This window comes from Lathamus discolor, chromosome 2 (assembly GCF_037157495.1).
Source record: "Lathamus discolor isolate bLatDis1 chromosome 2, bLatDis1.hap1, whole genome shotgun sequence".
Taxonomy (NCBI): domain Eukaryota; kingdom Metazoa; phylum Chordata; class Aves; order Psittaciformes; family Psittacidae; genus Lathamus; species Lathamus discolor.
The window spans coordinates 66,443,510-66,470,767 of NC_088885.1; the positions used below are offsets into that span (position 1 = coordinate 66,443,510).

The following is a 27,258-nucleotide window of genomic DNA, read 5'->3' on the forward strand; positions in this document are numbered from 1 at the left end:
GTGGTGTTGGTCTGCAGCCCAGCTCTCTTTGTCCTTTGTCTCATTTAGCTACAGGAAAATAATTGAAGCAATGGGTCCCTAATCTTCAGTTCTGTCAACTTTCTATTTTTAACCTTTCTGCAGCACAAAAAGTCTTCTTATGAATAAGTAGAAGGCTCCTAGGGCACCTGTCCCACCAGGGGATAAATAGAAGACTTATCTAGAAGTAGAAGCTAGTGTCAAGCATAAGGGAAAGTATACTTTAGTTGTCAGCAGTATGCGTACATTTAAATATAAGTTACTAGATTGCTACAGTCATGTCCTGTGTCCTGATGCAGTGCAGGGAAACCCATACGCTGCTGCATGACACACATTAAAGGAATTCTGTGCAAGAGTTACATTTAAATTACAACCTTGTATTGTTAAGCTTGTGAATCCTCACCCTTCTCTCAGTGAATTGCATGTTCTATCTTACCCTTGCGTAAACAAGGCAGGTTAGGAGGAATATCATGGGAAGTAAACAAGAGATGAGAAGCAACATTCTCAAGAGGATCATACAGGGAATAGGGAGACCTTTGCTCTTTTCTCTCCTTTGCCAGGCAAATTAATCTCAGTATCTGGGCTTTTCTCTTACTTTAAAACTAAACTAGAATACTGCAAAGCATTGTGTACAATACTGTAGAGGTCTGCAGAGCATTATGAAGTTTAAATCCTAATATTTTATTGTAATAATAACCAAACAATATTACCAGGGTGCAGATTGCTTTGTAAATGCTCTTTTTGCTTCTGCTTGAAAAAGCTGTAAGCTTCTAGCTTGTGCGTTAAGACTTCAGTAAGGCACATAAGCACACATTTGAAATTAAGCGTGTGCATTAGTCCTTTTCTGAACACATAAAGCTATTAATTAGGGCTTGTAGCAAGACTGATTGTCTAAAGTATGAATAGAATGTGCTGGGGGGGGGGGAGGGCTGCGGGGTTGCTTTTCAAGTACATACGTATCCTGTTGGTAAAAATTAATAAATAAAAAACCTCTAGTTAGTCATGCACTAGTGTGACCTCACATCTCTTGAGTTCCCCTCTACCCTTGCTATACATAACACTAAAGTAAGTTATGATCAGTATGGTTAGCGCAGTAAATGACTATAATGATGCTAATGAGCCATTTCTTTATAATGATCAGGTTCTCCAGCCCTGCCCAGCAACATGGTATATTTTGGAAGCTCTCAGGATGATGAGGATGAAGAAGAGGAGGAGGAGGAGACAGAGGACACAAAAACAGCCACAAACAATGCTTCATCATCATGCCAGTCAACCCCCAGGAAAGGAAAAACGCATAAACATGTACCAAATGGGCAAGGTACGTTCTAAATAGTGCTGTTCTCCTGCATTGCCTGGAAAAGAAATTTATGAGCTGAATGTGCTTAATCCTTGTCCATCCTCCTGGATCTGAGTGGAAAAAGATACAGGCCGTAATGGGAAAGTGGAGTGAGGTGCAGTGCTGGTATCTGCTACTTCAACCTGCCTTTCCTGACAATCTGAACTCCCATCTGTAGCAGGACTATAACTACAGGACTGGAATTATCTGTCTACACACATGCACACATACTGGGTTTATGCACACACATACACACGTGTATGTGTAGACACACACAGTCATGCTCTTTCTCTGGCGTCCTTGAGACTAATGTTGAATCTAGAATGATTTTATTTTATCAGAGTTAAATCTAAGCTTTCTTAAGTGTTATTAAAGCATGTGACAGGGCAACATTTAATTTCTCACATGCAATATTGATACCACAACTGCAGTAGGTTGGGTTACTGAATTTGTGTTGTTGATTGAAAGACTTTATGGAAGAAGCTTTTTTAAGTCAGTCATTTATTTGCAAATCAACAAAAGCTGCATTCATTACACAGTATTTCTGTCATGATATTGTAACATCTCCCGGTTTAAAATGGAAGACCTAAAAGCCTTGCTAAAAATTTTGTGAGCCTGCTATAATGCTCCACTGCCAAAGTCCTGTGTGATGTGGTTCTCCCTCCAGCAAGAGCTTTTGTATCATAAGAACTTTGTGCCCTCTCTGCCTGACATAACTTCAAAATGGAGCCTGTGCTCTCTTTTCCCTTCCTCAGGATTAGTTTACCATGAAAATCTTTCCTTTTGGTGACTGTCCATTCAGCTCTCCTCTTAGTAGGACTGAGAGGAAGGTCTCTCTATAGTGCACTTTTTGAGAGATGGCAGTGACTTGTGCCTGCTTTTTTTTGTTGTTGTTCTTTTGTGCCAGTCTGCTCTGAAGAGATTAGTAGATCCTGATTGCTATACTCTACTGATCCTCATCTCTGCTTTTCAAAAAGGAATTTCCTAGTAAGGACCCCCTTGTTACATGCACCAGAATTATTTTTCATGACTAGGTCTGAGTCTGGCTTTCGTTGCACACCCAAAACTCAGAAGCTCTCTTTTTGTGAACAATTTGTAGAGAAGTGCAAGAAGACATTAGGCCTAATGGCATTTCAGCTGTCAGCTGTGAGCAGGAGCTTTAATGCTCTAAAAGCCATGGATCAAAACATGGCAGTTTGGATTGATTTCTAAGTAAACCTCCCCAAAATAACAGGCACAAAGCTCTACATATGGAAAATCAGACTGCACATACGAGAACTGCTGCCTTAGAGTTTTAAATGTGATGTATCATTACAAAAGAAGCTGATCATATTCCTTGAAAATGTCCCAGATGGCAGCCACTTTGAAATTAGCTCAAAACCAGAGACACCTGAAATCTTAATTGGGGGTAAGTAAAGGCAAACTTAATGAGCCATCTAATGGCTTCATAATCTTTATCAATATAGATCAGAGTGAGCATAAATGAAGCTGCTGCTTTAACAGATCTGCAAAAGACCTTTATAAAATACATAGGAGACAATGTGAGATGTTTTGACAAAGGTGATGAAACAAGAATTCCCAGAGAAGGCAGCTGCTGCTTCTTCGTCATTGTGATTTCTTTTTTTCCTTCCTTTTTTTTTTTTTTTTTTTTTTTTAATTAAAGTTTCCTTACCCAGGGGTATTCCCATTTTCAGTGTCTGTTATTTTGGTTGACAGCCAATAGTATTTTTGTTTCGTGTGAATAAAGTAGGTTCTGGTTCATGTGTGTCTGTTTTAAATGAGACCACACACAAAGGCAGACCAGGGACGGGTGCAGCAAATGAACTTAATCTAGCGTGAGAGTCTATTTTTAGTGAATTAAAGTCTTTTGGTTTTAATATACAATGTGTAGTCAAGCACTTTGGACCTGAAAATGCTAAGCATTCGCTATGACATACAACAACAGAAGTTCAGAGCTTGATTAATGTCATTAGATAGTGTCAAATGATTGCTTTATACTAAGTGGGGGCCAGACAGCTTTCCTGGACGAAGTCATTTGCCAATATCCTCTTCTGATGCCAATATAGAGCATTATTAGGGTTGCACACCAAACTATTTATTATAATGCAGCCTATTGAGCCACCTTTTGGGTAGCTAACTCAATTGAAAATGCCTAAGTGTGCATAAGAAGCATGTAAAACGTGGCATAGCTTGCTGCACAAATTGAGGTAATTAGCTCAACTGACTTGTCACCTTCCAACCTTACTACTTACGTAAGTATATTTAAAGCACCAGATTGTTACCTGTGCTTTTTCATCATCCTTTCTTAGTATTTTTGATGTGCTGCACATATATCCAACTGTTAGAGAGTGAAGTAAAATGTTCAACAGGAGAAGTGTTTATCCCCCACGTTCATGGGAGTGTGGAAAAGTGGTATGTAGCAAGTGCAAGTCTTTCCAGGGAGGTACTGAGTCTAAATTACATTTCCCCGCTTCTTGGAGGAAATTCCAAGTTGTAGGTAAGAGGGCAGGCTTAGGTCTCTGTTCCTTTTAAAACCAATTCTTTGAATTCCTCACAACTAAATAAATCTTACTTTGATTTCATTCTGTGGCACAATGGGAGGTTTTCTCTTCAGGCTCCTGAAGGAAAATGTTTGCAGGTGCCAAATGTTTTGTGGCCGGGATTGTGATCTGGAAGATGTAGTTAAGGAGTTTTTGGGTTATCAGTCCCATCACAAGAGCAAAAGGGGATAGGCATTACTCTACTTGAAAGGACTTGCGGACTGGAAAAGGGCCTCAGGAGGAGCTGTGTACACAGATATAGTTGCATAGACAGCTTTGAAATTGTATGCATCTAATGATGGTTGGCTAATTTCCTCAAGGAGGATGATCTCAGGATTAGGTATTTCTCACACCAGCCCATCAGTTCAAATGTGGAGAGAAGTGCACAGCTGGGCCAGCATACCTGGGAATGTCATGTTTGTCTTCAGACACTTGAGGCAGACTATTAATTGTAATTTACATTTAGGGAAACAAAGTTAGCCATCGTTATTTGTAACTAAGCTTCTTCATGAATGAGTCTTGTTTCCCTAGCTGGAGAAAACCATCTCCAGTGTGTCAGGAAGCCTACTAGGTCAGAAACAGTCACTGGTCCGTGCTGTGTTCTGTTAATGTGATCAGATAAAACTGTTCTGCATGACTTTTGCCTGAAATGAACAGGGAAGAAAATTGTATGGACACCTTTTTTCTTTAGGCTCACATTTCAAAACAGACCTGGCAGCAGTGTGTAGTAAGCAGGCACCGCTAGAAATACCATACTCCACTGTAGTGCTGTCTTCCTCACTTACCAGAAATACAGAAGAGTGTTTCAGTTCTCAATTTGCAATGGATGATTTAGCAGAGTAACTTCCTTACACGTGTAGTAACAAAGATGATGCAGGAAAGGTTCATAGATAGTTCTGGGTTTTTTTTCCTTATTTATTTCAGGATTTAGTTCAATGCAGTGCTTGTATATCTTGGGCTTAAATGACACATCTTTTACAGACATTACTGTTTGAGTGTGTTGTGAGAAAATTCTGATTTGTGGTTGCAGTTCTCTATGTAGCTTTGGTTTTAACTAAGTTTGATATTTGTGGGTGGGTACGTAGGACAGAGTCTCAGGCTCGTGCATCTTTTTTAGGGAAATTAATCCTGAAGAGGTAAACATTTAGAAGAAAAATATTTTTTTGCATCCTGCTAAAATGCAGAATGAGAAAATTCCAGGCAGAGTGCTACAATAGTTAATGGGTAGGCAATTATTTTGATGATTTACAGCCTTTTGTTGAAATACCATGGAACCAGTAATTGTTGCAATAAACATTTTTGCACATTTAATTTTTCTGCAAAAATATGTAACATGAAAATTACCCGTTTTGCAGTAATTTACATATTTAAATATGCAAATCAGGCACAACACATTTAGGGATTTGCAGATTTTCAGAAGCTGGATGTATGACCTGTGCAGAAGAATAGGGGAGCTGGAGAAATAGGGGAGCTCAAAAAAAAAATAATTGTTGTCCTGGTGAGAGACTCGTGATATCAGATAGACACTTCTGGCATGGACTTGCTGCTTAGGAAGTGACCCTTTTGATGGTGTTTGTGTTGTAATGGTTAGGTGAGAGTAATGAATTTGCGCAAAGACAAGACACTTGGTATTGAATTTTTGCAGACGGTCGCGTGGTGTCTCATACCAATAGTATTCCTCTCAGTGGCTCAATATATTCCTGTGCACACAGGGTTTTGAGCTGTGTTATTGGTAGTGTCAAGAAGAAATGTAGTGTTGTCTGCCACGGTTCTCCTGTTTGACTTCTGTTAGCATGCAGCTATGGAAAATTGTAGTCCACTTACAAATTGCATAGCCTTGGGTTACGGCTGGGGAAGTGCAGAAACAGTGATACCACACGTTCGCAGATGATGCGACATCGTTTTCTGAAGCACGCTTTTGCCACTGACCCTTAGTAGGTAGATAGTGTTGGGAGAGCTTCAGAAGACAGCTTCTGTCTCTGGAAATGGTTTATAGAAGTTTGAACATACCTAACACTTAAGAAAAACAATTGGCAGAATTAAAATTCTGTGTTTTATGAAAGTAGATCATTGTTTTAGTTCCTCCAGGAAGGAGAAAGAATTATTGCCTGGGTCCTTTAAGGCAGTTTGAGAGCCACATAAATGTTTTCACAGTGACTTAAAACTGAATTAAAGCCAGAGCAAGAATGTTTTTATACAGTAACGGATACTTAATGCCAGAAACTTGATTAATATTACATCTCTTCCCAAACATGATCTATGTAACAACATGAGGTTTGCATTGGAATAGCTGGATCGGGTTCACAACATTGGCAAGGCTCCCTTTTCTCCTTCTAAAAACAAAATTTCTCCCTTTCACTCTTACCTTCCTTCTTTGTTTTGGATAGTTTTATGAATACGCAATCACTTGCTTTATGCGGCACAAGCTCTGCAACATGTGGCATATGTGTACATGTAAGGTCCATGCCTTTTATCTTCCAGACACTGAAATAAAGCAAAAGGGTTCATACATCAGTACTCTTCTGTCCCTGCAGTGGAGTCCCCTATTATCTCAAATACAAAGTTTATCTGGTGCAGGGATAATCTCCAGGAGGGCTTGACAGAGAAAGCTTTGCCTGTGAAGTCAGCAGTTGGCTGATCCCTGTCCTGGAATTCTGCTGCTTAAGCAGTGAAAGCCTGATTGTTGTATGTAATATAAATTGGTTTCTGAATGCCTGGCTGGATGTATTCTATGGAAAATTTGCATGCATATTAATTTGTAGGAATACTTCAGAAAATTGCTAAAAATGCCATAAATGTTTATTGCTCACTACAGTGTCAATTCCGGTAGTAAATGCTTAGTTAATCTGTAGTAATTGAGCACATCTGTGGCTTTACTTGATCAAAAATTTTTTTAGCCTTTATTATAGCTTCACCTAGTACACTCACAATGTGCACAATTTACATTGCTTTGCCATAGGGATTCTTTATCACTGTTTTAAATGAGATGCCCCAAAGTCCCTGTGTGGGATCCTGGGTGAGTATTGGTGCCCAGGGTCCAAGTCCCCTGATGCAGAGAGCACTGTGGTACATCTGTGGGGATCATGCCTGCCATAAGGTTTTGTTCTGCTGCCGTGAATTGTATCAGTGGTTTAAAACCCCCCAGTGCTTCCGAGTTTTGAATGTAGTAGTTCAGTTTCTTTGCATTTGATCATCACTGCTAACCAAACGACCCACAAATATTTCACGCTGGGACTCTTATTGTTTCAGCTTAATAATTATAATGATTGCTTTGGAGGATGTGACATTTTGAGAATGAGCATTCAGATAGATATGGATAAAAGGATATCCATATATTCTATTCAAAGTGTCTGAACACTAATAATTTACTTGCGCTTTTAATTATTTGTTAGTAGTGCTCTTACCTTTGACTAAAAGCTGTCCTGGAAATATGGAGCTGCTTAAAGTAGCATAAAATAATCGTAATTCAAGGCGAGAAGATTTGTTTTAATAATGTGAGTTTTGCCACTCATGAATTGGACTTTTTTTTTTTAATTTCTGATTTATAATGAAATTATTGCTTCAAGGATGAAACTTTGATTTCATCATGAAATTACTCTTTCTTGAGGGAAAACATAACTGGGAGCAGAACATTGGATATTGTCAGAGTCAGGATGGGAGATTGTAGCTGGGATGTACCTGTATCTTGGCTTTGTAAAGCATAAGTTACACCTTTTCTGCTTTTCTGAATCCCTCAGAAATACCAAAGAATTGGCAGACATGAGGAAGAACGCAATTAGCTGCAGGAAGACACAAAAGAATTAATAATAATTTTATTGTTAAATCAGATTTGGTCTCAGTAATATTTAATGCGGAGTTTTTTGATTTTGAGTGTCATATTGTTCACTTTCCTTAGAGAAGTGGGTTAGTTACTCTTCAACAATGAGATTTCTTTGGGTGCTTTTCTGTCTTTCCTGGTGATTTAATCTTTTCACGGAACTGTCTTACTAGCTATTAGGGCCAGAGTTTAATCCTGTATTGTACTAAATAACTTACTTATTGTCTAAATAACTTTTGTCTACATTTTTACTGAGATGGGAGCAAAATTATAGTCCAGGGGATTCTTCCACACTCCACCCCCCCCCCCCCCCCTTAAATACTTAGCTTGTGATGGTGTTTTTTAATTGATCAAGTTAACATTTTAATACTTGCTCACATGCTGTGTTAACGAATTTTGCAGGACTTACTGTTTCAGGAAGGTTTTTATACCTATCTAGCTGGATATAACAATATTCTAGGTGTTGGAAGAAATACATACTGATTTTTATAGAAACTGATACCAACTACTGTTTAACTAGAGACAGCTTGACTAGGACTATTTTGCATCTACATCTCTCCCTTTTTATTGTGTTTTCAGGCTTTAAGCTTTTCCTGTGAGAGTGAACATTTTCTCTCTCCCATTTCTCTCTTCCCCCTTTCAAGAATCTTACAAATTAAGACAAAAGATAATTACTCAGAGGGTAAAACTGGCAGGGTTCCCACGACACTTAAAATTAATGAGCTGTTGCATATAAAATATACCTTGTCTCATGTTCCCTCTTTTTTTTCCTTCCTTTTATTTTTTTTTTTTTTTTTTAGTAAACCATAAAAGTGTACAGGGTTTTTTGGCTTTTTGGCTGTGACTTACCGTTTCCATATGAACAGATGAGTATATATACAGTTTGCGCCCTCTGAAGGAAAATATCACCCGCAGTGATGAAATACATATTAACCGAGCTTCTATTGGTTGTTTGCGCAGTGTCTCATTAAAAACAAATAGTCATGCTTCGTGTATTTGCAGCACCTTCCATCTGATGTAAGAATTCCTTACAAAGGAGGATAAATGCATTGTCATGAACTCCCTGAGAGTGGTTGGTAATTATTATCAGTTTCATCACTGGAAATGAGACATGGAGGTTACATGACTTTCATGGAAACCCCTGAGAAATCCTTTGTTGGCCTGGGCAGTGCCAGTTGCTCCTGAGCTGAGGAATGATGGAGCCATGGAGGAGTTTGCAGTAACTTCAGTGCTGATGGCTTTTCTCTTGTTCTTACTCAATTTATACAAGAGGGAAAGAAGAGAAGAGGAAAAGCAGTCACAATATTTGTTTTTTTACATAATCTGCCTCAACGCTTGTGACTGACTGAATATGATAAGTGACCTGAATGACCTGAATAACAGATTTGTCTAATAGCTTGCTGGAGTTTTGGCTTTTGGAGGTGTGGTGGAGGAAGGTAGAGAGATGGTTGGGGAGGTTTGGAGGTAGGTAGGATTGTTGGTTGCTTATTATTACTACTATTACTGTTGCTACTAATGTAATGCTAGAAGGTGTCTGTAGAGACAGCTAAGCCTCACAGTTCAGACAAAAAGATATGTATTGTAGGTCTATCATGTTTAGTGACAAAAGAAGGCTTTCATTTCACGACAAAACAATAATGTCGTGTCGTTTAGTGAATATTCCCAAACAGATGGTGTAAATATGATTTTTAGACACTTGTGCTACTCAGTATTTCTACATTTTCTTATTTACATCCTTTCCTAAACCATGGCAAAAAAGGCAGGGGCAAATACCAGGAGTAGAGGAGGCAGGAGGGCATGTGCCATTTTGGGTGTGGGATCACAAGCCTTGTGCACCTGTCAAGTGCTTCTCTGAAGAAGCACTCTGACATAAATTCACCTCATTTTTGATTAACAAACAAACAGAGAAATGCGGCATGTTTATTTTTAGCCCCAGCTTTTCTTGTTCCCTGACAACAAAAGAGCAGTGGCTATTCTTAACTAATTTCCACAGAAGGACGGGAATAAAACTTGCTGAGATAGACTTGTATATGTTTGTATAATAGTAACTGTACAAAAATTAGGGTTTCTGTTCTGTGCCTTCTTATCGCTTCCATTCAGCAGAAGGCTAAGGCACTCAGCCTACGTCCCAGCGTTACTTTTTATGACATGTTCCAAACCAGTTTTAGTATCTTCCTGTCTTTGCAGAAGTACCTTTTTCTAATTGCAGCTTGTCTGTCTGTTTGGTTCAGCAGTTTGGGTATTGATAAAAACAAAACATGCTTTTTCACAGAACATTTCCTTTCTTTTATGCTAATGCAGAAATAACCCCTCTTTCTGTTTAGGCTATGTATAGAATTCCCTCTCTGTAACAGCAAAAAATTAATTTAAACTGTCATAAATGAAATTCAAACTGGTAGGTCTAAATTTAGGTCAGTCAAATCAGTAATATACCTTCTATGCTTAAATTTGGATATTGAGGGTAGTATGTGTTAACAAGCAAAAAGGAAATACTTTAGTAAATCTGTTCATATAAATATGCAAAATAGTGCTTCTATTTCTGTACTGATTTTACTATAGCTACAAGAAGATACTAACTAAATATTCAACACTGACAGCAGAGAAAGTTGGGTTGTTTTGAATGAAGAGTTTTGTCTTGTATGGTTTTTTTATTCTTTTCCTTTTTTTTTTCCTTAATAGTCTGATTTTTTTTCTCTCTCCTCAGTTTTCAATGGGTCCAGCAAATCATCTAAGGAGAAAGAACCTGTTCAAAAACACAAAAGCAAAGAGGCCACACCAGGGAAGGAGAGGAACAGCGAACATAAGGCTGAAAGCCGAAAAGATCAGGCTGCTGCTAATCACCATCCTACTACAAACACTGGCTCCTCTACGAAAGGGCTTACTGCTAACAACCACCACACTCTTCATAGATCGGCTCAGGACTTAAGGAAACAGGTAATGAATTGTACCCTACTGTGGACACACGCGAAATGCAGACTTGTAAGGTGCTAGCTCCATTTTCCACTGCCTGGCACAGAGCAAACATGGCAATCCTTAAAAGTATGCTCTGGAGACAGCAGGGAGTTAGTTTTCAGTGAGGTAGAAAGAAGGAATAAAAGAAGTGTGATACCTACATGGGAAGTCAGTATGATAAAACATGCTATACAAGCCTGTCTTTGTATTATCCACTGTGTACGTATGAAAGAGTAAAGTTCACATCACAATTTATTAAGCCTTTCTAACTGGCATTCTTGCTGGCCTCTCCACTTGACAGTCCAAGGCTGGCAGCACATGGAAGAAATGAACTCCTTTTGTGTATGGCAGGTCTGCTTGGGTTATCTTAGGGGCTTGCTGGCTTTGTAGAGATGCTGACATTACTCTCAGGTGTGTCTTGTATTGCATGTGAGCAACACAAGCCTTGGAGTCTGGAAAAAAATGTTTCGCCTGATGCGTAAAGAACATGCTGCAGGATATTGCCTCCTTCACAGTGGGCATACCAGGTGGAGAGGAATTCAGAGTTTCATGTTACCTGTTTGAAAACCAGTGAAAAAATTCAGCAAGAGGTTTGTCTCAGCCTGACTTGTGGCTGTTTAGCCACAAGTTTAGGGTGTTGAAGTTTAGCAGACCAATCTTCAGTGGTTGAGACTGGCATTTGGGCAGGATATATCTCCATCTATTTTTGATGATTGGATCAAAGGGCTACTAAAATAGCAGGGTCCTGTGCTACGGTAATGCTGTACAGAAAGCTTGCTGCATTTTTTATTCTTTTTTTTTTCCCTTCCTTTTTTCTTCAGTGGTTAATTCTTAACAGGCCAATTACAGCCAGTCTTTATTTGCTGGCATCTAAAGGTTTTCTTCTAAGTAGGCTGGCCCGGACTTCAGCAAAGCTGGAATTGTCACCTTGTAGGGCCGTCAGTGCCTTAAATGGCACCTCTCCGTCATAGGCTTGGAAACGAAAATGGCAGAAAGAGCAGTGATGCTCTCACCAAGGAAATCTTTCATGCCTTGTATTTGCACTGGATTTGTGTTACCTTCTAGATCAAATTTGAGATCCTAAAGGTTATCTACAGTGTATATCTCTGTACTTCTCTAAGACTTCTATTCTCTTCCCCCCATCCCCCCCGCCAATTTTTGCTTACCTAGTTATCAGCTTGAATTCCTGCCTTCTTTTGCATCCTATCTGCTTTCTTTTTTATGACTACTAGCATCCTGTGGTCCTTGCTGTGACATGCTCTGCTATGACCTGCTCATGTTGAACAGTTTTCCCAAAGCATAAGGATGCACTTCATATGTGATTTATTTATACCCACCAGAACACTTGTGTGAAATGCTTTGAAGTTGTTAGTTCCATCAAAGTGTGAATGGTTAAAATCCTTGTGAAAGTAAACTGTTGTCACTTGTGAAGGTAGTTCTTGGAAAAGAAAAGACAGGTGTAGAAGAGTTTTCTCCAGGATCCAAGTGGGGTTTGCTCTGTAGAGTTACTGGTAGATGTTTCCAGCAGAATGGAGAGAAATTCTAAAACAGTACAGTACAAGTAACAGTCATGCCACACAGGCGCCTCACAGAGTGTGGTCCTCAAGCTTCAGAAAATAAGGGGCTGTAAGTTGAAATGACGATTCTTTAAATTATTATTTTTTCTTTTTAGAAAAGGTTTGGCATTTAAATTTTCTACTGTAACCCACAGGAACATAATTACTTTCTTACTACTTTTAATAAAAATGTGGCTGTAACTAATTAAGGGTGGATTATGCATTTTTGCCTGACAGAAAGACTTAAGCTTTGTGCAAACCATTAGACCTACCGGTTATGGTGGCATTCCTGAATTTCCTGCCCTTGTTCTGAGTCTTTGTTGACTTCTTCAGTATTTTCCAAGAGGAGACTTGCTTTCCCAGGGTGCCAGCCTCATGTTCCTCCTATTTAGAGTATGATTTTGCTGCTTGTCCATGTGCATTTACACGGACATTTATTTATGTGTGTGGTTTTGTTTTGTTCAGTCTTACAGGAAATAAAGGCAGAACACTAGAAATCAACTGAAACTATTTTTCCTTATCTTTCTTTCTTTCTTTCCTTTTCTTGTGTGCCCTTGTACTTGTCACATGTTCCCTCACTCCTTCCTCCTTTTCTGTCTTCCCAAATCCCTTACTTCAGAGGGGTTGTGAGCAAAGGAAATGCAGTTCAATGGGGCCCTCTCTTGGTCTAATATGGTAATTTAGTTCGTGGAATTCATACCAACACTGAAGTATTTTTATGAATGAACTCAAGATCAGTTGCATAACTTGAATTTGTTTGGTTCCAGAACTGTTGCTGGTATTGCTAATTTTGCTGTTATTGCTGTGGTTGCTATCTAGCAAGTTGTTTGCTGTCTCTAGTTTGTGTATGTGTGTGTATGTGTCTGGAGGCTGGAGGTGCTGTGCAAAAGTGTGTATGCAAAGCAGTTCAAATCCAACAGATAAATTTCTGCAAGGCTATGTGCTAGTCCCATTTGATTTTGAAAAGACAGCAAAATTTAAAATCGATTGTAGTGTCTTTTACTACAAGGCAGATGTTCAGTAGAGTGGAGAAAAGAGTGACCTGAAGACAAACGAATGTCAGCAAAAATGAGAAGATAGCTGAAAAGCAAAGACAAGATTATTCATATCCCTGGTTTCACCTTTAGCTCAAGACTTCAAGTCACGTAATGTTAATGTCAATCACCTTGTTACTACAACGTGACCTGCTTAGCGAATAAGGGAAAGGCTGTAGGTGTTGTCTGCCTTTGACACCTTTTCTCACAGCATTCTCCTGGAGAGACTTGCTGCTCATGGCTTGGATGGGTGTACTCTTCACTGGGTAAAAAATTGGCTGGATGGCTGGGCCCAAAGAGTGGTGGTGAATGGAGTTAAATCCAGTTGGTAGCCAGTCACAAGTGGTGTTCCCCAGGGCTCAGTCGTGGGGCAAGTTCTGTTTAACATCTTTATCAATGATCTAGTTGAGGGGATCGAGTGCAATCTCCGGAGGTTTGCAGACAGCACCAAACTGGGCAGAAGTGTTGATATGCTTGATGATAGGAAGGCTGTACAGAGGGATCTGGCTGGCTTGTGCCCAAGCGGCCAAGAAGGCCAACAGCATCCTGGCCTGTATCAGAAGTAGTGTGGCCAGCAGGAGTAGGGAAGAGATCGTCTCCCTGTGCTTGGCGGTGGTACAGTTTTGGTACTGTGTACAGTTTTGGGTCCCTCACTACAAGAGAGACATTGAGGTGCTGGACTGTGTCCAAAAAGGGCAACAAAGCTGGTGAAGGGTTTAGAGCACAAGTCTTATGAGGAAAAGCTTGAGGGAACTAGGGTTGTTTAGTCTGAAGAAAAAGAGGCTCAGGGGGGACAGTTTGGTTCAAGATTTGGCCCTGAGAGATGTAAGCTTTCATTGTGTGGAGGTATTCTAGCAGTTCTAAACAGTTGTGATAAGTTGCTGTTTTCTTAATGAAAGTGGTTTTACAGAGTTTTTTATCTTGTCAGTTTTAATTCTGGCCTAAAGGTGATGGTGCATGTTTTCCTCTGAAGAGGAGGAGCTGTAAGGATCTTGCCTTTCTCTATGAGTACTTTCTCCATGACTGTATTTCATTCAGAGGCCCTGTGACCCCACCCCTTGCTGAAGGAGTGCCGCTGATGGCCCTTCAGGCTTCTGGTCCCAACTTCTTCAGAAAAAATCATGGGAAGGATGGAGCGACAAGGTACCTCCATGTAGCCTGAGTGCTCACTCTGAGGTGTTACCTTGACTTGCACAGTAATATGGCTATGACCTCTTTAAAACCTCTGAAAACCTCCTGTAGAGGAGACTTCACAACATACAATGACAGTTTCTTCCAGTGCTTTTGTTTTCTGTTAAGGGGCAAGTTTTCCTAGTTGTGTCTCAGATCATTGTTGTAGACAATTAAAGTGTTTTTTTTCCTCTCACTCTTCCCAGCAAGCATGGAAAGAGGATTTACTGTCTCTTTTCAGAGATGCCCCTTATGCATCAGAAAACTGTTACAGAGTTGTCCCATAGTCATCCTACAGACTAAATAAGCCCTGCTCTGTGGGATTTTCAGTAAAGATCATATTTTCCAAGTACATCAGCACTTTGTGCCCTTTAGACTTGCGCCACTGTCTATATATTTTCTTACAGTGTGAGCCTATTTCTGGGTCCAGCCCTGCTTAGGAAAGCCTGTGCTCCTGTGCCTTGCTTTTGATAGGTCTCAAAGCGATTTGCATGTTTTGTACTGCCATCGAGTTCTGCAGCTCACTGTAGTCCCCAAGTGTTGTTCTTTCCCTACATGTATTTGATTTGTCCTTCCTAAAAATAGCACTTCCTCTTACTGTAGAAATGTTCTGAAATATGTTCTGCAAGATTGCCTTTGATTTAGACCTTGTCTCCAGAGTGCTTACAGCCCCTTCCAGGTGTGTGTCACTGGCAAATTTTACGATAATCCAAGTTACTGATGGAAATACATTGTTGAACTGCGGCCAAGACAAATCCCTGCAGAAAGTCACCTGAAATGCCCTTCCAGGATGGCAATGAACGATGACAACAACAGCTTCTCTTGAGGATGACTTTATTTAGTCCTCTGTGAAGTCATTTTAGAGTAATTATGCCTGGGACGTATCTCAGGAGCTTGTTTGATGGAACATCATGTGGGACAGTGGCTGGAGCCCTACTGAAGTGGAGGTGCTTCTTTACCTACTCAGCCAGGTGTCTGTCAGAAGATGATTAAATTAGCTTTTTGTGCTGCTTTGGCAAAACTGTGGGTGGGTTTTTTTGTTTGTGTTGGTTTTATTATTATTACTATTTTTAACGTGATCTTCTTACCATTTGTGTGTTTACAAATTAACTGTTTGATGATATGTTCCAGAATGGTTTTAGGGTTTGAAGTTAGGTAGACTCTGCCTGCCCTCAGCTTATTTCCAGGAGCCATGCCCTAAGTCATCTAGGTGCATTTTAGCTTGCTGGGGTTGCCTTCCTAGCTCCTTTGCTGAAATTGGTTATGTTATATATCTGGTAAGTATTCAGTCAGTGGTATTTTTGACAAAGACTAATGCAGAAGACCCAACACTTTAGCCAAACTGTTGGATTTGTTTTCCTTTCTTGTGTGGTGGTTGATCTCTGCTGTTCTTCTTGGTCTTTGTATTTTTAAGGTATTTATAATTTTTTTCTGTTTCATTTTATGTCCCTTGCTAACAGAAGTTTCTTTAGCTCCTTAGCCTTTCTGGTTTAACCCATGCAGGCTTTTGCTGTTCCTATATATTTACCTTTAGTCACATAATTGTACTTCCACTTGTTACTGTGATTCTTTTCTAATTTTCCAGTCATTAGAGAACTTTGTGAACATATATAATGGCTGTTGCTTTGTGCCCTTTCTCTGAGTGGGAATTACTTCGGTTTAGTTTTTTTTGCAGGTGTTTTTCTGTTTTGTTTAGTTTGCCCCTTTTTTATGTCTGTTGTCCTTTCTCTACTGTTGTCACATCTTACAATTGAAAACTCATTTCATGATCACTGTCACCCAGATTACCTTCCCCTTCCAGTTCTCAATCAATTCTTCTCTATTAGTCTAGATGAAATCTGTAATCAATGTTTCTGGCTATTCATAAAGCCAGAGATGTTCAACACTTGTTCTGACTGCTGCAGGCCAGAGGCAATGTCTCAGCAGCTCTCTACCTGTGTCCGCCCTGCGGCATGAATAAGTGCTGTAAATGTCAAACCCACCGTGTTTCAAAAGCAGAGTACTGCCTAAATTTCAAGGGAAATGGGTAAATGCATTTTTGTTAGCAAGTGTTTGCTTTCCAGATGATACCTTCTATGTCTTTGGAAAGCTCAAGATAAAATTTGTTTCATCAGTTAACTGGATTTTCCTGAAGTGCTTCTACCTTGGAAACACAGGAAGGGCAGGAATATGAATGGGTTTTAAACGGACTTTACACCTGCTCCAGCTTCTGGAGCACAGAGGGGAAAACTCGCACAGTAAATAAATGTGTACACATAAGCATGTGTGTGTATGCAGAATCCTCAAGTTCCAGTTCCTCTTTTGTAACGCAAGACCATATCATAATCTTTTCAGTCGCTATTTGATCCGTATTTTATAACATTTTATCCCTACTTTACAAGTGACTACAATTTCTTCCATTTATTTGAGAGAAGCTGCTATACTTACTAATTTGGCAAGGATTTTGAAATCCCACAGGGAAGTATTATAACTTTGCAGGAATGGTGTCTCTCACCCAAGTGCTGGTGAGGGGATGGTTGTACTGTATGCTTTCACACTTTGAGCACTTTTATCAGTGTTCCTCATTTTTGGATGTGTTTCTCTTCACACTCTGTAGTTTAAGGAGGTGAGAAGATAATGTTTAAACTTGTTTAAATGTTGAAATTTGTTTGAGGTTTAAACTTGAACTTCATTTTCTTAGTAGTGAGGCTCAGCTTTGACAGTGCTGAGCTGTCAAAATCCTTTCGAAGCTGAGGATTGCTTTCAGTGCTTAACATGTCTCATAGTTAAAATAGAAATTTTAGTTTCATAGCTCGATATTCAATGTCTAATAGAAATCAGAGGAGTCCAGCAATTCTAATTTGCAATGACACATTAGTGAGTGATGAATAGGAGCTAATGTAGGTCAGAAAAACTGCACAGATACCAAACTTTAAAAATATGCATTGACGTACTGCATGCATTTTTATTTTAAATTAATGTCTTCAGCAACAAGATGCCTCCCAAGATTTCATCGTATCACAGACTGCATCCTTTATGGGCGTCCTTATCTGTTAGGTGCATGTGTTTGATATTTCTTTATATATATATATGTATGTATGTATGTATGCATGTATAGACAGGAGGTTGTTTTGAATCTCAGTATGTGCTTTTTGCAAAACATGCCCATTCCACTTAGAGTAGATAGTATACACCAGCTCGTTTGTCTGCTAAGTAGTAGTAAACTGTGTGTGCACTTTAATGGAAGCTGGATGGGAGAGAGAGAGTGCGCAAGAGTCAGAAAAAAAGACAGTGAAAGGAGTCAGGACTGCAGAATGTGGTCTCCCAGTGACTGGAATGCTGTAGCTGAATTGTAACATTATTAATTTACTTTTCTGTTTTCTGTTTCCTTCATTCTGCTCCCCATGAAACACTCCTGGCATTGCAGGTTTCTAAAGTCAACGGGATCACTCGAATGTCATCTCCGAGTGCAAATGCAGCCAGTGCCAAAAAGATGAGAGAAGTCAGACCTTCACCGTCCAAAACTGTGAAGTACACTGCAACAGTGACAAAGGGAACTGTCACATACACCAAAGCCAAGAAAGAACTGGTCAAGGAAACCAAACTAAATCACCACAAACCCAGTTCACCTGTCAACCACACAATCTCAGGGAAAATAGAAAGTAGCAATGCAAAAACCCGCAAACAGGTGCTATCCCTTGGAGCATCCAAGTCTAACAATACCGCTGTTAATGGTGTAAAAGTCAATGGCAAGTTGAACCAAAAGACATGCACTAAGGAGGTGGGGAGACAGTTAAGGGAGGGGCTGCGCAATTCGAAGAGGAGGCTGGAAGAGACGAATCACATAGACAAAATACAGTCGCCCACCAAGAGAATGAAAGGGGCCGTCAACTTGGCAGAAGCTGCCAGCAAAAAGGCAGCCGTAGAAAAGCCTTTGCTGAATGGACACCTTAAAAAGGAAGTGCCAGAGAAGAGTTTGGAAAGAAATAGGCCAAAAAGAGCCACTGCTGGAAAGAGTACGCCAGGGAAACAAGCACATGGCAAAACTGAAAATGCCTCCTGTGAAAATCGTTCTACCTCTCAAGCGGAGTCCTTGCACAAGCCACAAGACTCAATGGGAAAGCACGAAAAGGGCAGTAGTAAGTCTGGGTGGGGGATGCTGGGGGAGATTCCCATCCTTAGGCCCTCCACCAAGGAATTTCATGACCCACTGATATACATTGAGTCAGTCCGAGCTCAGGTAGAGAAGTATGGGATGTGCAGGGTGATTCCTCCTCCAGACTGGAGACCTGAGTGCAAGCTAAATGATGAAATGCGGTTTGTGACACAGATTCAGCACATACACAAGCTAGGCAGGCGCTGGGGACCCAACGTGCAGCGGCTGGCCTGTATCAAGAAGCACCTCAAATCTCAGGGCATTACCATGGACGAACTCCCACTCATAGGTAAGGGCTGTGGTTTCATTGGCCTTTTGCCGCTGCTTGTTAGTATCCGTATACAACTTCATGCTCCGTTTGCCTTTATGCTTAACGAACCCCTGTTCAGTTAACACTGCAGAGCTCTGGATCTATCCACCAGTCAGGCACGATGCAGGTGGGTCGTTGGAGAGCTTTCCAGGGAGACTTTATATTGCCACTTTCCTCCTGACAGCTCTTTATTTCACTCAGGGAAAAAAAATGTTATGTGTGGTCTTGGTCACCAGATTTCAGAATCTTCTCTTTTACCTGCTGTTTGTTTTTGTAGGTAGTACAACTATGGGTATTGATAGCCTCAGTTTAAATGGTGCCTCAGAATATTTTTCAGACCTTTCCAAATACGTTTTCCAAATCCAGGTTGCAATACTGCCAGGCTTTAATACATTCCTTCTCCCCCACCTTCCTCTTCCTTTAAAAGCATTTAACCAAGGGGGAAAGAAAACTGACTTCTGTTTGGGTACTCAGACACTTAAAATCACAAATTTGCAGTGACCTGCTGACATTTAACAACCATTAAGTGTCAAGAACAGGCAGTAAAATGTGGTTGATTGCAAAATGGAGGTTTCATTATTTCTCCCAGCAGGTGTCTGCCAGGGCTAATGCCTGAGTGAGAATCACTTATTTAACAGAATTCTTGGTTTATGGTCTGCTGTCAAATATGACACGTGATAAAAATGTGACAATAGTTTGTAACAACATGACAACAGCAGCATACAAATGAACCATTGAATGAGCCACCTCCTTTGCAGCTCTACTGCCTTTGCAGCCATGACAGAGTAACAAACTTGTGGTTTTAATTTTTGTTAGCCCTTCCCTTTGTTTTTTGAAGTGTTTTGAGTCAGAGCTCACAGGACCTGCATGTTGCAACTGAAGGCTGGAGTTTTGCCTTTGAGGCATTATCGGATCACAGGCAGCTATCAACACCAGCTGGATTAAAGCACATGCTTTGCTGTTTAAACTGTTCACAACGCTTCTTCCTCCCCCTCACTCAACACCCAGTTTTCAAACTTTATTTTATATCACATATGGTAAGTGAGTGAAAATGCATAAAAGAGCACAAAGAGATTGCAGAGTTTATGGTGAACTGATGCAGGGCACAACAGGGAAATGACAGAATTTAAGGAGGAGGAACGAGGGTTAGCACTCTGTTGCAGTAGCCATGCAAAAATGTTCAAGGAAATCTGAAAATTAAAATCACTCAAGCAGCAATAAGTGAACATTTTGTATGCCTAACGTATGCAATAGTTGTATGCTAATAGAGAAGAATAATGAATTACATTTATATTGGCAAGAGAGAGAAGAAAATGTGCAAGACAGCTCGATTAACGCTCCTGAAACAATGTTAACTTTTTAATGAAATACCTTTACTTGGCATTAGGATGGCATTACTGTTAATTATTAGTATTATTTAAGCACCTAAGAGCCCAATTAATAGGCAAGGATTCTATTCTGTTGGGTGCCATATAACCAGAGCATACTGTGGTCTCTTATAAAATGTACATCCTATATGTATCCTTTCTGCAGTTAATTTCTTACCTATCTTGTATTTTGAACTAAAACGGAGAAAAGAAGCTGGAGATCACCAAAGATGAGAAATCTGTTGCCTCCAGCAAGAAAGATAAAATAATCTGATAAATGCACACTTATTTAAGTAGACATGCGTTCATGTCCCTCCTTTCGTGGCCAAGTCACATTTTCATTGAAGTAAGTGGGAGTTTTGCCAACGACTTGTGTAGTGCCAGGGTTTGATATTAAATGAAAGATCTAAGATATATATATTTTTTTAATGAGCTTGCTCACTAGGCAATTTTAAAATATTCCTAACCTTGTGAAATTAAGACAATTAAAAAAAAACCCCAACCAAAACCATAGTTGCTGTTCCTGCATAGCATGTGCCAGGTCTCCTATTTAAGCCGTATTGCTGTAGGTGTTTATAAATGGGGTTAAAACTACCTTTTTCCCCTCCCCCTTCACTTCAGCCTTTTAAGGAAAGTTTAAGCAACATGTTTAGGTCAATCCTGGAAAACATCAGCCTGAGATATAAATGCTTCCAAAAGTTATGACTGTGTGAAATAGAATTGTAATTGAGACCATTTTGTAAGCCATAGCTGTAGCTGGCCCTGTGGAGGACCTGCTAGATACGTGAGGCACTGTTTGAATGATGTGCTACTCAAGCTCTGATATTGTGGAGTGATTATGAGCAATCATTTCCTTGATGCAGGAGAAAACACATTTCTTAAATAGCTCATAAACAGTGTTGAAACTAGGACCTTAAGGTGGGTGTGCACTATTTGTCCCACTGGAGAACACGTATAACGTTAAACCTGGGCCACACTTGTTTTGAAGTTGGGAGTATGTTATTCAACTTCATGTAGGTCACTGAATCTATTATGGAAAGTCATCTTGAATTACGCCTTCAGCTTATTTGTGAACTGTGCATATAAAATACTAGACCAAAAAAGTAGCAGCCTGTAATAGAGGCCAGCTTGAAAATTATTTAATGGGAAACACTGAAGAGGAAAGAAAGAAAACTTTTCGAACTTGGGTTGCTTGTTCTAAGTTTTCTAATGATGTTTCCCTTTTCTCAGCTTCAAGACTTAACCATTTTGATAAACACCCACATCACCCCCCAAATTATTCAATTTAATGTATCTCCTTCCTCATAGCCCTTGACTGCACCCTTGTCATATGCTCCTCAAAGCAGTACTCTTGGATTCTTTCCCCTCTGTTCACACCTTTGCCCAGTGCTGTGCGGGCAGTGTTAGTGAGAAGTGTCTGGCGCTGCTCTGCCTCAAACCATAACCATTATCATCCTGAAATCTTGCATGCAGGTTTACACTGCTGAGCCTCCCTCTTCACTGGATTGGCACATGTGGTGGAAGAGGGGAAAGCAGAGGGAAGAAGGAAAATTGGGATCAGCTGTGAAGCATCTGGGATGCAGTTCAGGGTAGTTTGAAGAAAGTAATGCAGCTTGCACTAGCAAGCAAGATGCTGTAGCATCCTTAAAATGCTGTAGCTGTGCATCTGGTAGTAAATGTTTACCATAACAGTGCTTCTTGGCACTTCTCTGTTGTATATGATAGCATTTCTAAATGCTCTGAAACAGGAATGGTATAATGATATTTTACTTTTCCCAAAGAAAAAAGGGGAAGGAGAGACAATGTGGCATCAGCAATGTCAACGCGAGTTTTGTATTAATTCTCTTTTTCCTCCAGCAGTATCCTGTTGAATTGTACATGGTCTTTGGCCCGTTTCTTCACTCTTTCTACTGATGATTTGTTTCTGTTCTGTGAGAATATTTATGATGTTTCTTTTATTGTTCCTTGTCCATTTGGCTGCTTTTTATGCTGCAGTTTGTATAATCCTCCATTTTTATTTTTTGTCTGGAGTTTGGAATGTGCTTGTCATCTTAAAATATAGAAAAACATAATGGAGTATAAAATATGGATGGCCTCGGACTGGAAGAATAATGTGTCTGGAACTTTTCAATGCAGTTGCAGGCACCAACCCCAAACCAACTCCCTGCCTCCCTAGGCTTTTTTTTTAAGGATTTTTCTACCTTTAGTAAAATTAATGATGATACTGTGCTCCTTTTAAATACTAACAGCATTCAAGGTGTTGTGGAAACGTGAGATAATTGATGTTTCACCTCCAGAAAGGATAGGTACTTTTCTTTTTGGCTGCCAGTGCTCATCCTGATGCTTGTTTTGATGTTTCCTGGTATAGACCAGACATAGGACTGCTGGCAGGCGAGGGGAGAGTGAGAGAATGCGAGCTTTTAGAGAGCTGGGCAACTCTCATCTGCCTGGCCACTGAGTAATGACCAGGGGAAAAATGAGTGTCAGGAGATAGCGGGGAGCAGGGTGGTCTGAGAAGACAAGGGAGCAAAACTTGAGGAGGAGAGCTAATTTAACTGTTGCAAATGGCAAAATAGGACAGTCCTGCTCCAGTGCCCAGGTGACTGGAGCTGTAAGAGTGGCATGTCCCGTATGTGCCTGGTTAACCACTTGATATGAGCTGTCTGCAGCTTTCCTAACCTGCTCCTGTGTTTCCCTTTCCTCTCCTCTGCTGCCTGGCACATGTGGATCCCAGGAGGCTGTGAGCTCGACCTGGCCTGCTTCGTCCAGCTGATCAATGAGATGGGGGGGATGCAGCAAGTGACTGACCTCAAGAAATGGAACAAGCTGGCAGACATGCTGCGCATCCCCAAAACTGCACAGGACAGGCTGGCCAAGCTACAAGAAGCCTACTGCCAGTACTTGCTCTCCTACGACTCCCTCTCCCCTGAGGAGCACAAGAAACTGGAGAAGGAGGTCTTGCTGGAAAAGGAAATCTTGGAGAAGAGGAAAGGACCTTTGGAGGGACATTTGGAGAATGCCTACAAGTTCCATTCCTTGCCCCGGTTTGAGCCCAAAAATGGACTCATCAATGGTGTGGTTCACAAAAATGGCTTCCGCAACAAGTTAAAAGAGGTCGACGTCCCACTGAAGACGGGCAGGCGGCGGCTCTTCGCTCAGGAAAAGGAGACCACGAAGGAAGACGAGGAGGAGGAGGAGGAGGGAGTTCTTAGTGACTTACACAAGTGTATATACAAGGTAACGAGGCAGGCTCTGCCCATTTTGTTTTGCAGAACTGGTGATGCTGTTGTCTGTGTGGCATCTGGGTGCAAACCCAGTTGGCTGGGGGGAGCTGATGGGCTTGCAGTGCCACCCCTTGAGGCAGCAGCACAGCCAGCAGCTATCATAGCAGTCTGGTGGCTTTATCCTGATTTGCCTTGCTCCTGCAGGATGCACTGGGCTCTACCCCCCTTCATCTCCTTGTGAGAGGCTCCCTAAATAGCTTGGCCCAATTATCCTTGCAGACAGTGTTTATTTTCATTTTCTAGTGACATTTAAAGTACTGTTCAGCTTTCTTATTGCTGCTTCCTGCAAGTTTCTTGTTGAGCGAAGTAGTGCTCCCCATCAAAACTAACATCACTAGAAATACTACTACATTTAGAAACGGCAAATTGAAATGCAGACAGTATTTTCATACATGATTCCAGATTTTGCTCAGCACTAACAGTCATGTGGACGCTTAGTCCTCCACATATCAAGTACATGCATTTACAAAGGAATGCTGACTCTTTAACTGTATTTTATTTGGCAGTCTCCTACTCTAGAGCAGGACGTGGCAGTGCAACCCGTAGCCCAGTTTTGAATTGTGTTGAATTGTGTAGCTGTGCTCTGAGAGAAATACAGCATTGAGTATCTGTGGCCAGTAAAGGAATACGCTGTTCTTCCCCTTCCAATCTCACTTCCATCACCAGGAAATGAAGCCAGATAGACCAAAGTGGCTTGTTGTTAAGCTATTTAGGGACTACATGAGCTCATGACAAGCTTTAAGAGCTTGCCTCAGGTTTCTTTTGCAGCCTGTTAAGATTTGTCAGCCCAAAAATTCTACTCAGGAACTCTGGCCTCAATTGCACCTTTGAGAAGTAATCTCTTTGCCATGCTGCTGTCAGAGAGAAGCTTATCTGATGACAGTAGCATTTGTGAATAGTGTAGTGGCATTTCTGTGGTTCATATCCTGTGCTTAATGATGTTAAATGAAAAATCTGATACAACTTACCTTGACTGCTGAATGAACAACCTCAGACTTAGCAGGGAAATGCCTCCAGCTTCTTTTCCAGTGCAAGTCCCAAGTTTAGAAGACGGAAGGTAACTCGAAAAGCCAGGTTGGAGTTTGTGAGAAGTATAAGGCTTAGAAAAGAAAAAAAAGGCTAGCAACCAAATTGCAGCTGCCATAAACAACCTGAGTCTCCTGAGCCCCAGGCCTTTATCCCAGAAGACTGAGAGCTCCCAGATTGCTGCTGCTGCCTGAAGAGCACTGGCAGTACTGACAGCATTGGACCCCATGAGTCCAACAATACCCGGTGGGAATACTTTTGTTTTCAGCTTAGAAGCTTGTTAGGGACAAGCATCACTGAGCCTGCGGGTTGCTGCTCTCCCCACCTGCCAAAGCAGCAGCAGCACATGGACCTGCTCAGGCAACACCTCACATTGCCACCCTGGTGCCAGCAGCTTCCCGGACACTGGGACTTGCTCATTTGAATCCCATCCCATGGTGTCATCTGCAGTGTAGAGACCAGGGCCTGCTGTCACAGGCGATGGACCAGGGAGAAAATGGGGAAGCAAATCTGTGATGGGTTTTCATTTTCATAGCTCCTGGGGGAAAGCCCTGTAGAAGGATTGATGTGTGAGAACTGGTTATGCCACACAGAGCAACCTCAAGATGTAGAAATAAGAAACTAAGCCACAATCTTAATGCACCAAAGTAACCCACTGATGCACCAGAGTAACCCACCGAGAGGAAGTCATGCTGGCTTACAGGTGTAGCAGAGGGTACCATGGGGTTTTATGAAACAAGCCTTCTGATCCTACATTCTCTGTTTTTCTTGAATGATGGTATCTCCTGTGTGTGTCTATCTGTGAAGGGGAGATGGCTGTTTACCTATTAACATGTTTCTGAGAAAATCTGAAATTTGTTTACCAGAAGATGTCCTCACGTTACAGTTTCCACAGATGATGCCATTGTAATGGTCCCCTTCTAAAGCACATTGCTAATTCTAATTAAAAACCCCAAACCACACACAACCCCCCCCCAAAATCCCCACCCACCCTTTGTTAAATGCCCAGGTCAATAGATTGAGGACTGGAGGAGAACATCATAATCATATGGCTGTAGTCCAGTTTAGGCTATAAAGTCTATGCTCCAGACCATTTACTCCTCAATGTGTGGCTTTTCTACCTGACTAATAAAACGCTGTTGTTTTTAAGTACCTGGAGTAAACTGCTGCCATCAAAGGAAGATCTGCTGCAAGATTTTCTCTCTCCTGTCCCCAGTTTTAGCTCTGAAAATACTTTAAAAGTCTGTACTGGAGCTGACTAAAACTGGTATTTGTTCCGTACAGAACAAACTGAAGACTTGTTAGCAGACTCGTTAGAGGGGCACACAGAAGAAATCGCCAATGAAAGTTTTGCCAACCCTCATGTGAAACTGTACCAGGAATCCCGTGCTGAGCTCTCTTCAGCCAGGGACTCAGCATTTTCAGGCTTGGCTTAACAAGAGTCCCTCCATCCCACCTGTGGCTATTGTGAAACCTATTTTCTGCTTGTATTTAAGGTTACTTTAATGTTTGTATGAATGTTAATAACATTCATAGCGTTGCAGTGGCCTTCTCTGTGCTTTCCCTCCAGACTTAGGGGGGGTGGTGGTGATGCTCTGGGTTGGCTCTCATGAATGACACAGAGGCCATGGAGAGGAATCAGGAGAGGAAATAGGAAGTTTTGTTCCTTAAACCTTCCTCTGTTGTATTGTCACAGCAACAGAGACTCTGCTCAGTAGCTTGAAACTCCCATAACAGTTGTTGAACTGTTGAGATATTTTTGAGGGTGTTGAAAAGGATATTTTATGCTTCAGCAGTTCGTTTTCTGTTCAAAGTGCTTCATTACAGCATTTTAAATAATGTTTGGAGTTGGCATTAGAAAATCTTACGAGATCCCTCAGATTAAACAAATTAAACCAAGCAACAAAACAGCCAACAAAAACCCCTCAACTGCTTAATTCGGATTATAACTTTTAGGAGGCTAAAAAGGTACCAAATTCTTGATAGAGGAAGAAATGGGTATATGCAATTGTAAAGGGCTAAACTGATCGGTTTTCCCACTCTTTTCTTGCTTGCTGCACACCTTAAAAATGGAAAGAAATCATTGTTCTTGGGAAATGAGTCCTTACTTTTCTGTGTAAGATGAGAGGAAATGGCAAGTAACTGAATCAAGGAAGCTGCTAAAGAGCGTGCGTTGGTTTGTGAGCGGTGAAGTCTACACTCAAATGTGATGACAGTTGGTGCAGGCCCTGTGTTTTGCGAGAGGTTTTGTTGTAATCATCAATGAATCATCAATAAATGATTCATGAGGGCATTAAAAGATGAAGGAAATTGCTTATTGTTTTGCAAGAGCATCCAACTGAAGTTTATGGGAATCGGAGGGCTCCAGGCCCTGGGCATTTCACAAACTTTTTTTTGCTGCAGCTAATTATGCTGCATTCACTTAAAAAAGTGACAATGTTTATAACTGTAGGAGCATGGCAAAGTGAGAGACTTGGCCTCTGGGAAAAAGCTGCTTGTATAGCTGTTCTGGTTTACTCTTGGGCATAGTTCTTCAATAAATTAAACACAAGAAAAGACTGAGGTGGTTTGGCAGATCTGTTTCATAATTGGAAAACTATAAAGGTAATAGTCTGGCTAATAAAACGTTCATTAAACATGGCGTTTTTAAGTCTGTGGTTGCTCAGATGGGCAACCAGTGGGCATGGAAGGGAGTTAGAGAAAGAAGTGGTGG

The 27,258-nt window shown here is 40.8% G+C and overlaps 1 protein-coding gene across 6 annotated transcripts in view; it reads left to right on the forward strand.

Moving 5' to 3' along the window:
• JARID2 (jumonji and AT-rich interaction domain containing 2) overlaps nt 1-27,258 on the forward strand; it is a 220,279-nt gene that overhangs the window by 172,333 nt on the left and 20,688 nt on the right. For 5 of the 6 annotated variants that reach the window (XM_065667285.1, XM_065667283.1, XM_065667286.1 and 2 more), the window contains 4 exons: nt 1,160-1,336; nt 10,416-10,645; nt 17,830-18,847; nt 22,970-23,472. In XM_065667285.1, coding sequence (XP_065523357.1) covers nt 1,160-1,336; nt 10,416-10,645; nt 17,830-18,847; nt 22,970-23,472 — 1,928 coding nt within the window. The remainder of the gene's footprint in view (nt 1-1,159; nt 1,337-10,415; nt 10,646-17,829; nt 18,848-22,969; nt 23,473-27,258) is intronic. The other variant, XM_065667287.1, reaches the window with a different exon arrangement.